General features: G+C 37.1%; 1 protein-coding gene across 1 annotated transcript in view; it reads left to right on the plus strand.

The window, feature by feature from the left end:
• The window catches only part of MBOAT2 (membrane bound O-acyltransferase domain containing 2), an 83,898-nt gene that overhangs the window by 54,941 nt on the left and 16,191 nt on the right, over positions 1-12,766 (plus strand). Inside the window, exons 6-8 of the mRNA XM_026846512.1 lie at positions 2,344-2,398; positions 3,214-3,397; positions 9,458-9,650. Coding sequence (XP_026702313.1) covers positions 2,344-2,398; positions 3,214-3,397; positions 9,458-9,650 — 432 coding nt within the window. The remainder of the gene's footprint in view (positions 1-2,343; positions 2,399-3,213; positions 3,398-9,457; positions 9,651-12,766) is intronic.

Here is a 12,766-nt window from a genome sequence, read left to right on the forward strand (position 1 = left end):
ATATATATAAAGAAAGCCACTGAACTGACCTCAAAGCAGCTGCTGCCTAAGAAGGAAATCTTAGTGAGATAGGAAAAGGAAGAATTGATGGATGCTTACTTCTGTGCTGTTATCTCTGAGACAGCAAGTGTATTGCTCACCAGATTTTTAGGCCTTGAGTAACTTTTTATGTATGTATATAACCTTAAACCCATTTCAAATATGCCAGTTCTTTCTTCCTCATCCCTCCAAAAATATAGGTCATATTTCATTTGCTAGATTCTTCTATTTCACGTTTGAGGTTTTTTCCTCCTTTTTCAAAATGATGTGAAATCTTTCATTTGACTATTTACCTTTATATAGTGGTCAATCTGTCTTTATGCAAGTTCATTTAGACACATTAGGTGACTGCTTCCTCCTTCTAACTTAAAATAGTCATGTGGAATTTAATAGTGAAGGAGGCTCCTGCTCCAGTCAGTTTGCATTGTGTACACTGTGAGAGACACAACAAGTCATGTTGTGTGATCTACATCTATCTGTAGGAGACTTTCTGTTAAATTTTTGTTTAAATTTGTGTTAAATAGATTCACTACCTGAGAACTGTAATCTTATAGCCTTAACAGTTAAAGGACTTTTCAAAATGCTCCCGTATTTTTTTTATTCAGTACAGTTATCAACATAGAAATTTTTGCTGTAGCACCAAGGAGGAGATGTGAAATCTGGGGAAAATAAAGTGCCTACATGAAGTTAGGGGTGATGTTTTGTCCTTCAGTTTCTTGCCTTAAGTGGGTATGAATATGGGTGACTTTCTACTGTGAAGGATCAGGACTGAGGAAGGTATTTTTCCAGGTTATATTGGAAGAGGGGAGGTGGCAAGTTCTAACCCTTCTGTATTCTCAGCTTTGTTGAAGACTTAAAAGTGCAATTTTAAAGTCATAAGTCTGTATAGGTCACAGTTCCTTGGAGTCACGAAGACAACAGAGTTATCTTCTCGTTAGATAACAAACATTTCCATGAGTCATAGAATTAAATGAAGTTTGACTTCACCCTTACCCCCCAGGTTTTTTTTGTCTTTAAGCCTGACTGATTTTGATATCTAAAAAAAAAAATGGCTCCAGTTAAAACTTTCCTTGTGCTTGGATCAAATATAAGGGCTCCCCTCTGTGGATTTGCTGGCATCGATGGGTGGGGTTGAAGGCAACCTTTCTGTGAGTGGAGGAGGATCTTCTATAGAATCACCCATTTTCATGAAGTACATTGGGATTTCATATCTATATTACCTCTACTCTTTCATCAGGCATGATTACAAATTAGCTGTTGGGTTTAGGCCCTGCTAGGGAGGAAGATAATAGAAGTGGGATTCCATAAACTTAATTTCCTTTAGGAAGCTCTGCTCATAAAAATAAATTTTTCACTGCTTGCAATGGCAAAGAAAGCTTGCAAATGTGAATATCAGGGAATGGATACATGCGCTAATGTCTGAACCAGTGGAGAGGCTGCAGAAGGAGCTCAAACAATCATTTTGGCAAGCAGTGCTGGCTGGTATAAACCAGGGCTGTCTGAAGGAAGGAGCTCTGCTTCTTCTGTGCCCCTGAATTAGTGTATTTTATAATAATTAAAGTGATTTCTCTTTCATGGGGGTACAAATTTTGAAGTCTATTGTTCAGGAGTAGCCCATTTCAGACAATACTGTGTATGGCAAGAAGGTAAGTTCAGTCTTGTTGCTGAACATTAGACTTGGCCTGCCCCCTTCTGCTCACAGGGGTTAGGGCTTCTTTTTAGTGCTCATGAAAAAGACTTGAGCACCCTTTACTGTTGTGCTTACTTCACTGGACTTCTTTAATCTTTACTTGCAGCATGAGGGTGCTGTTGAGGTCTCCCTTAAATTTTGAATTGCTTAAATCTGTCTTGGACTGTGTTCATACTACACATTAAAAGTGCAATGATTAATGTCCCTGGGTTACTGCAATGTTGAAAGGGGTTTGGGGCTTATCCAGTTTCCAGGGCTGAGAATAAAGGGTTTTAAAACCTGAAGACTTTGAAAAGTTAACCAATGTAGGAGAGTTGTATTTGTCAACACTTACTGCAAGCTGCCTTAATGCTTTCCTGAAATCCATGATTTCACGTTTAGGCACTGTTGGCTATAACTGAGGGTACAAAAGTTTGTAATATCATCAACAGTAAGAATTGTTTTGATCCAACTCCAGCAAAAATGTTATGTGATATAATACCTCTGAAATTACTTGAGGACTTAAATTACATTGAAGCATGATGCTGGCTCTACTGAGTAAAGAAACTGCTAATTAATGTGTGTGGGTTTAGCTTTTCCTTAGTTTTTTTCCTTTTTCCTGTCCTCTTTCTTAGGAATGTTTCGAAAAAATGAAGATTTAACTCCATCACAGAGGTGCTTGGCTGTAAGGTAGGCTTTCAGACATCTCGGTCTAGTTTTGGGGATGGGGAGAAGCTGACATTTTGTGTGCTTTATTAAATCTCTATGGAAATGCTACAGTGCACATTCAAGAAAGAGTTTACAAACCCACGTAAAACTGAGCCATGCTTTTTATATTTGTACTTAATTCATATATCTATTCTCCTGAAAAATAATACTAGAAATAGGTTTTATACATATTTAAGGAAAACATTCTAAGTTCTGTGCAGTTTATGCAAATTAATGCCATATTACAGAGGAGAACAGTTAACATTTAGTACACATATTAAGTAGCTGGTGAAGGAACATGCTTGTCTAACTCTGTTTTTCAGTATTTACCTCTTCTTTCTTTATTCAGGAGACTTGAAATAGTGTTGTTCAGGGCAAAACAGTCTTGACTTGAGGCATTTTCCTTAACTGAATTATTGCCAGTTAACACAAGCCTTTGTTTACTGATTCAGTTATTGAGGGGGAAAAAAAGAAGACAAACAGTTGAACAAGCACTTAGGCAAACACCCTTCCTTCTCCTTTCCCAGGCTCAGCTTCAGTAGACACCTCTAACTGGGCAAAGAGGGAGTCACCAGAGTTCAGGAGATCTGTCTGAAAATCCTCAGTACTGATTGGAAAGAAATACTATGTGTAGAATATTTTAAGCTGTGATTACAAGAGATACACAAACTGCTTTTCTACACATGGTTTTTACCGCAGTTAGAGTAAGCAATAACATGGAGTATGACTTTTCCTACTGTGGAAGTTCTGTAGACCTACACATTCCATCTCACGAGTTGCTTGTCTTTGAATTACAGACGCATGCCAAGTCTACTGGAGTATTTAAGTTACAACTGTAATTTCATGGGTATCCTGGCAGGCCCGTTATGCTCTTACAAAGACTATATTACTTTCATTGAAGGCAGATCATACCAACTGCAACAGTCTGAAGCAAATGGGAAGGAAGATACAAAATACGAACAAACGGATCCTTCTCCAAATGTAAGATGTATGACTCTTGCAGTGCTGCTGCTTATATAATCATTGCATGAAAGGCTTGGTTTGCACTGTTCATTTACAGGCATAACTTCTGAGCTGTATCTGGAGTTAATTCATCAACAGTGTAGTTCCCTGTTCAAAAAGTTAAACACTTATTTTTTTTAGGCAGGTTTTCTTCATGGTTTTCAGTCTGGATCTTGTGGATAAAAGCAGAATAAATTGGAGCTTCCTAACAAGTTTACATGGTAAAAAGCTGTCTTCAAATTAAAACGGTTCATGCATGTTTCCTTCAAAGCATATGCTGTGCTTAAAACATTCTGGTAAGGACGAAGTGCACATTTTGTTATTTGAAAGCTGATGAGACTTACAAGTTCCAGCAAGGTTTCATGAACGTTCTCAAATTCTGCTGTATTTTAATGTCCTTTTACAGCAAGTAGGAAGCATTTGTATGGAAAAAATTGAAAAACACTTCATAGAAATACATTCATTTTATTTGCTTTCATTCATGTAGAGAAGTATTTTGATCTGAAGGTTTAGTAAAAGATGTACTAGCCATAATGCTATGGCTAGTAATCCATACAACATACTTGTTTTTTTCTTTGTTCTAGTATTAGAAAAGAGACCAAATACATATAGAAGAAAGTCCAGTTGATCATACCTTATAGGAGATACTGTATGGCCTGAACTAAAATCAAAAGCCCCCGAAGCTTGTTACTGCTTAAATTTAATCCCGTTAGTTCAACATTCAGGGTACTGAATATGATCTTTTCAGTCTTTTTAGATTCTCTTAAATAGGAGTGTATCAGACTTTTTAATTTGTGTGTGCTGAAGATAATTACTTCCACACATAAAAAGCAGAATTATCATGGAGTTGTCTGGAACACTTCAGAAAAATGGCCTTTGCTAATTCTAGTGTCAGTTACTTCTTTTCTGCTTATCTTGAGGACCACCAACTGTTGCTGGAGCGTACAAAGGCATTCCCACATGCAGCTGCTTGTCTTGTCCTACTATCTGTAGGTTACCATCCCCACAGCTGGGCTAACAGGGAGTGCTTCCCATCTGTTGTGTCATCTCCAATCACTTCCACCCTTTCGTTGTGGATGGGGACTCTTCGAATGTTCCATTCTACCTGTCTTGTGTGTGTGTTGTAACTTGCACCACAGGAATGTAAACTAGCGGCTGGAGGATGGTAACATTTTAAACTGTTCCACACATTGACAAAGCATCTAAACTCATAGAAGCATGCTGTGGAGCAAATAGTTGGGAAGGGCAAAAAACACTGGAGAATCCTTTGCATAGATTGGCACCTCATAGTCTGTAGTCTGCAGTTGTATTGGCAAAGTTGCAGACACTTCTTTTGTTTTTAAACATTGTTTTGGCTCAGTAAAGGCATCACATATTATGTACTAAAATCCTATTTTACAGAAAAATATTATGTAGTAAAATTATTGCAAATAAAAGGAGTTAACCAAATCTGCTAGTTTCAGTACTTCTGGACATGCATCTACTGCCTGCCTGGTAGGCCTTCATAGCTTTTTACCACAATGTTGCTAGTAATCTGAACAAAACTGATAGAAATAAATGTAAACCTGTGATGGATTCTTCTTTCAGGTAAGCAGTTTTCCTAAAAATGAATTGCTCTTAAGATGCTTGAAACTTTTTGCAATTTATGCTGCATTAGCTTTTGACATAAAAATAAAGACAAGCTGTCTATGCTGTTGATTATTTCATCTCTTAACTGGTGTTAGAGAAATCTGGCTGCATTTTATAACACCAGTGAGTATTGTTTGCTTTTGGAGAAATATGGATGATATCATTTTACTGCATTTGCTGCATCAATTAAAATATTATTTGTCTTGTTCTAGACAAATGTTTAAATACCATTAACTTGATATTAATACTCTAAATTTGTTCATTGATTCTTATGTTATTATTTCAAGAAGAATAAATTCTTAGCTAACTCAACAAAAAAAGAAATGTAATGGGGATCAGCAAATGTTAATGTAGTAAATGGAAAAAAAAAAAAAAAATCCTTCAGCTGAGATACAGTAAGTTGCATTTCTTGTTAAATATAACTACATAACAAAAGGAGTTCATGCCAGCCTCCTCCTCTATACTGTGTTGACTGCATGATGTTAACTTGGTTTAGTATTTTCGCTGTGTTCATTGCATGTTAAATTAATCAAGTCAACATATTAAAACTTATTTCTTATATCCCTCCTATTGTGCCTTTTTGCAAGCTATCAGTTGTTGGTGCTCAAAGTGGTGTCAGCTCTCAGACATTAATATCTGTCTTTGTAAGTTTCTTTTTATTATGGCTACCCTTAAAATACATGATTCCTGTCAGCAGATACCTGCTTTCTTGCTTATTATGCAGACTTCTCCTACAGGTTACAAAGTTCTTGCTTAATTACCTATAATTTTTACCTGAGGTGCTAACCTCTCCAAAATAACATGCTTTAAATATGTTTCAATATAATATTGAGCTGCTCATTGATTCTTTATTAACCAAGAACAAGTTCATTCAAATAAAAATTTTTAAGATCCTTTTTGATATATTTTTTCATATTACACATGCTTATCCTAATTCCTGAGCTCACTGAGTGTTTTACCTTTATTGCTTCAATTAGAAAGCTTTTCTTGAACTTCTTTTCCTGGTTAGGTGTCTAGCTTTCAACCTAATTATATCCCCATCTAATTTATGCAAGTTGGGTTTTGTTTTGGCACAGTCGTTTAGCTTAAATATCTTTTTCCCTTCCCAGTGTTGACCTATTTGATATTTTTATACAGGTATGACCAGTTTTTATTCATCAAAACTAAATGAGCCAGGCCTTTCTTGATTTTGGTTGTAAAATAAATTGTATATTCTGTTTCATATGAGGTCAAAGTTATCCTGCAGTTTATGGTCTTTTAATTCCTTAACAGTTACTTTGATATGTTGAAAACTTTAAAGAGTGAATGAAATTGAACTTGGAACTTAAATTTAGTTACCTCATCTGTGTAAAACTGCCCAACCCTCCTGTGAATGTGCAATCCAGTGATTACCCACCTATGCCTTGGCAAAGCAGCTTATATCAATAACCTAGTTAATTAAACAATAGGAAATGAAATAATGTTTTTCCAAATGCATTTCTGTAGATAATTGAACTATAGATTATTTTGGTGTCAGATAAGGACTTTCATTTCTGTGTAAATGTGTTCAAAACTTAAGTGCTGTAACCAAGCCTCAGACTGTAGTTTAATAATGTGTTTAGGCCAACTAAAGTTGAATATGGTAGGTCCTGGGTCCTTTGCTTATCCTAGCAGTGTTAACATGCATTTCACTGCATTGTGGTCTGATTCAGAAGATCTGATCCAGCCTAAAATTGTTGAAAAACCAAACCAAACTGCACCTTCCCCATGCCACCCCCCCCCAAAAAAAAAAAACAACCAAACAACTCACAAACAAAAGCAACAAACACCGCCCAAATGCCAAAAGTCTAGTTTTTCCACCGGATTTGTTTCTCTAATCTGCCTTGCTAGAAGGAAAAAGAGCAAAAGTTTGTAGCCAAGGTGAGGAGATAGGGCAGAACTCTTCCTTTGCATTGCAGCTTCTGTTTGGATTGTCCTTCAGAAATTCTGCTTACACCAGCCATGAAACTGCAGCTCCCAGTCGTTGTAGAGGCAGGAGATTATCTCCATCACTGTTTGCTAGGAACGCTAATATCCATGATAGTGTTACCTGTAAATGGTATCAGTGTGATTGATTGGGGTTCTGAGATTTATGAGTTATGCTGTTTCTGGATGTAGTTATGCTTGTCCCTGCACCTAAACATTGCTGACAAAAAAAAAAAAAAAAAAAGTAGACATCATTTAAATGCTTAATAAATAAATTAAAACACCTTTTTCTTATGGTATTTTTTTATACATCTGCACATTGAAAACTGCACCATTTATTTTTTAGAAGGTCTTTCACCTCCAGAATTTAGTTAAAAACCTTAAAGAAGTATTAAGCATATTTCAGGTTGAATAGGTGGTGTAATGATTTCTATTTACCAATAGAAAAACTGGTAAACAGTGGCAAAAAGCAGGCCTTTAAACAGAGATAACATTACTTACAAGTTGCTATAACATATTTTGAGACTTTGTAGAGAGATTAAGATGGAAAACACCTATTTTATAAGTTTGTGTTTATATTTTATGTTGCATGTCAATGTTACCAGCCTATAAATACTGTTTCTCATGCTAAATTGAACATTACTTTTAATTATGCTTAGACTTTGAAGTTAAATCCGTGCAGCTGTTTGCAGAACTTTGGGGTGATGCCTTTTGGTATTGACAGATATCTAACTTTTGCCCATATCGGATACTGCATACCAAAATTAAAGATTCATTAGTGTTAATAATAACTGATTTTTATGAACATTTCATTTAAATTCCTGAAGAAGTTAAGCCAACTGAACTTTTCCTCTGCGGTGCCAAAGAGAGAGAGAGATTAATAGTTGTTAAAAAAACCCCAAAGGAACACTTTTAGAAAGTTAATGGCCCTTACTTTGAACTCTTATAATAAAGTAAAATATTAAAATGAAGTTCCACAGAAAGCAAGTAGAAACAAATAATTAAACATTAGCTTTAGCTGTTAATAGGTAATTGCCTCCTAAAATATCCAGATGGTTTGTTTAATTAGCAGTGTTTTCTGATCCCATCTGAAATATATTCAGAGATCAGCCACATGAAATATATGCAATATCTAAAGTTACCCTCACAGTTTTACAGCTTTTCCAGGTCTAATTTTTAATCAGGTTGTACCACCTCTTACATCTGTGTGATTCTGTGAATCTTTGATTCTGTATGTCTTGCAGAAATCTGTGTTTTCAGTTGGGCACTTATTGCTTCATTCTGTATCACAGAATAGAATTACTCCTTATTTTGGAACTAGACATGTGAAGCTGCACCCTAACTGAAGCAGGACATTATCTTTAAAAGTTTGGGGGGGTATACTGGAAGAATGGATAGAAAAAGGATTCTAGTTATCTCTTTGTTCTGATGCTTCAAAGAAAAATAGCTAGACTGACTGTTTTCTTGCCAAGTTTAGTGTCGGGAACTGTAATATAAATTAAAACTGTAATATTTAAGTTCAAATATTGAGATTACTTACAATCAAAATCTGTAAATCACGTGTAAATGAACTAGCTCTCGAACTTCTCTGTTGTAGGTGCTTGGTTACTGTGTTACTTTAGGAATTTGCGCAGACGGTCGTATCTGCATTTGGGTTGTGGATCAGACTAGTGACTTGAAGCAGTCAATGTCATGCATTATTGCTCTGTGTTTTATAATAGATCCTTAGAAATGTTTTCCTAAAAATACATACTCTTTAGTGTATTGGTTATAGCAAAACTGAATTTTGAGAAAATCTGAATCCACATCCTACCCGAACAACGTATTTTTATATGCCTGTGAGCATATCTTTAATCCCTTACAGCTTGGTCACTCTAGTTGGGAAAATAGGTCTATATAGAACTGAGGGGGGGTTGGGCTGAAAATTCATAAATTATCTCAGCTGGTTTAGAATTTAGATATTATAATAATCTAACAGATTATTGATATAATGAGTTGGGCATAAACTGAACACCTGCATTACACCAAAGGTAACTGAAAATGAACTGAAGCTTTACTATTATTCTTGGAATCTCTGCAGTAATCGTACTTATCTTGTCCTAGATTATATGCTTTGTGTTATGATGTCTTAACAATTTACTTGTTTCAGAAATTTGGTGATGAAATAAGAAAAAAATCTGGAGTTGCAAAAGGTGTTCCCCTTATTGAAAGGGTTTTCAGAGGCTCACTGTAGTTGGATTGTATTTGCTGTTTGCCAGAAGCGGTGCTCACAACTTAATCAAGATAACACTATTCCTTGAGCCTCTATAAAATGTTACCAACTAATTTAAAGTTGGTAGTATATATTACTGAAAAATTGACATATAAATACATCTGTTTAGGGAAGGAAGATTATAATTTGCCTTTGTTTCCAGTAGATAAACAAAAAAATGAAGCTTACAAGGTATCTCATCTTAAACTTTTCAGATAGCCGTGGCACAGAAACTTTTAATCTGTGGACTGTCCTTACTCTTCCACATGACTATTACAAAAACTTTGCCTGTGGAATACAACATTGATGATAACTTCAGAGCTACAGCATCGTGGCCTGTAAGGTTTTTCTACCTATACGTGTCCCTTATGGCTGCCAGACCCAAGTATTATTTTGCATGGACTTTAGGTAAGTATATATATTCAAAAAATAAAAGAAAGTGTATGTGCTGAGTTCCATTTGAGATGCTGCACCCTAAGCATGTATTAAAAAGTGACAGTGCCCTCTTGAGGCCTTAGAAAAACATTATTACATTTAAGCATTAAGAGATACCATCAAAGTATATTGAATGGCATCTCTCTTTTTGAGAAACAAAACTTACCATAAGTCTAAGCACAGTGTATTGACAGTGCTGCAAATAAGATCACAGTCTCTTGAACATTTCTGAGTGAAACATAAGGTTTTTTTGGAGAGTGATAGTGTTGTAATGAGCAATAATGTTTTTGTTTTGTAAAAGTTTCAGTAAATCTAATCTGATGTACAATCCTTGATTTTTTTTTTATTTTTTAATTTTTTTTTATACCTTGATTTTGGCATATCTGAAAAGTTATTTTAAGCCTCTTCTGTGGTTAGTTATCAGTAATTTGCTTGATGTTATTCAAGTATGACGGAAAAAAATATATTGAAAATCGGGTATCTCATAGTGCTGTTAATAGTAGATGGCATTTACGGTAGAATTTTTAGGATATGATGGGTGATGCTTCAGTTTTAGTCTTTGTTTTCTAAAAGTTCTAATGACCAACAGGATAAAGCCCATAGTCACTGATTTAAGACACTGAATAGATGATATAGTTTAAAGAATGTTTTGCTTTTCACTTCACATTACTTGAAAAAAATATGATACATACAACAACAAAATGCTGTATTTATGTAAGCTGACATCTTGGAAGTGGCTCACAAAACAGATTTCATCAGCTTCCTCCTCCTTTCCAGTTTTACATATTTGTTTCATAATTCTTTTGAGAGAGAATCTGTGGGAAACAATGCAGTAAAGAAAGCTTTGGTGTAGCAGAGCAGCATGACTCATTTACAGCTGCTGGCTTCATTCCTGGTCAATGAATGAAGTGCTTTCAGCTTGTCTGGATATAGTAATTCTGGGGATGCTTGTGGAATGAAATAATTTTGAATATTATGCTCTTATGCGCCAGTATCATTGTCTGTAAAGAGTAGGAGTCATCTGAAAAATGAATAAACTTTGTTGGGTTTTTTTTCCCTGTAATACTTCAGATGGATTTTTCTTCATGTGCTTGCTAGCAGTGTAGAGCTAGCATTTCTTTAATAAAATACTGAAGAAAACAAATTGTATCAACTCTCTACTTTTAGTTCGCTAAATATCTTTTTTACTTTCTTCCTTCCACTTTACCTCATCTACCAAACTAGTGGTATGAGTAGAATGTGAGGGGACCTTAACAGTTTTACTGGATGTTATACTTTTGAGTTGTACATTGCTATTTCTTGCACTTAAGAAAAAAATCTGTTACTAGAATGAATTACTTAAAATGAATGCTTACTAAAATAATAGTTAATTTTATTTATTAATGTGCATTTACTCTGGCCATAGTCTGTATTCTGGCTAAAAAGATATTAAGGAGTTCAAATCTTCAGCTGTTTCTAATTGAGCATAAAACTGTTGTCTAATGTCTGAAGTCAACATCAGTGATATCAGATATATAGCAGCGAATTTTGTTGCTTTCAAAGATTATTTTTTTTAATTGTTTTTGATGAGGAAATAAAAATATTATGAATGACCCTATATTAAATTAAATTTCACAAGGCCCTCTTCCAGACAGGTAGACAACTGGAGAAACTGAACTTCAGGAAAGCAACTGTTTGAGTCAATGGGTAAACAACTGTCTGGATGTTCGGGCCCAAAGATTTGTGGTGAATGGAGTTAAATCCAGTTGGCGGCCGGTCACGAGTGGTGTCCCCCAGGGCTCGGTTTTGGGGCCACTCCTGTTTAACATCTGTATTGATGATCTAGACAAGGGGATCAAGTGCACCCTCAGTTTGCAGGTGACACCCAGTTGGGTGGGAGTGTTGATCTGCTCGAGGGCAGGGAGGCTCTGCAGAGAGACCTGGACAGGCTGGAGCCATGGGCTGAGGCCAACTGGAGGAGTTTCCATGAGGCCAAATGCCGGGGGCTGCTCTTGGGCCACAGCAACCCCCAGCAGCGCTACAGGCTTGGGGAGGAGTGGCTGGAGAGCTGCCAGTCAGAGAGGGACCTGGGGGGGTTGACTGACAGCCGGCTGAACAGGAGCCAGCAGTGTGCCCAGGGGGCCAAGAAGGCCAATGGCATCCTGGCTTGTGTCAGCAATAGCGTGGCCAGCAGGGACAGGGAAGGGATCTGACCCCTGGACTCGGCACTGGTGAGGCCGCCCCTCGATTCCTGTGTTCAGTTTTGGGCCCCTCACTCCAAAAAGGACATTGAATGACTCGAGCATGTCCAGAGAAGGGCAACGGAGCTGGTGCAGGGTCTGGAGCACAGGTCGTACGGGGAGCGGCTGAGGGAACTGGGGGTGTTTAGTCTGGAGAAGAGGAGGCTGAGGGGAGACCTCATCGCCCTCTACAGCTCCCTGAAAGGAGGGTGCAGAGAGCTGGGGATGAGTCTCTTTAACCAAGTAACAAGCGATAGGACAAGAGGGAATGGCCTCAAGTAGCACCAGGGAAGGTTTAGACTGGATATTAGGAAGCATTTCTTTACAGAAACAGGTGGCTAGGTGTTGGAATGGGCAGCCCAGGGAGGTGGTGGAGTCCCCATCCCTGGAGGTGTTCAAGAGTCGGGTCGACAGAGTGCTGAGGGATCTGGTGTAGTTGAGAACTGTCAGTGTTAGGTGAATGGTTGGACTAGATGATCTTCAAGGTCTTTTCCAGCCTAGACGATTCTGTGAGTCAGTTGTTTCCCTTACTTCCCAAGTAAGATGGATTAATGCCTTGAAAAGGTTTTGAGAAGAAAGGAAAATGCAAAAGATAGAAATTTCACTTACATGTCACTACTGTATAAAGTAATTTCTTTTTAATATGATAATACAAACTGAGCAATTTGTCTTGCCTTGCTAGTTGTAATTTCAAAGGTGACAGTCTATTTACAGTGCTTTAGATTAATTCTGAGCTAACAGAGGGCTCATGCCCTGTAACTAGAGGACTAGATCTGTATTGCATCTGCAGACCCTTTTGCCTGCCTTGCTTCCAACTCCTCAGGACCTCTGAACTGGGAGAGGAGCTGGCATTCTTCTCCCCATGGCCAT

Source organism: Athene cunicularia (genome assembly GCF_003259725.1).
Source record: "Athene cunicularia isolate RWA chromosome 3 unlocalized genomic scaffold, athCun1 chr3_part1, whole genome shotgun sequence".
NCBI lineage: Eukaryota > Metazoa > Chordata > Aves > Strigiformes > Strigidae > Athene > Athene cunicularia.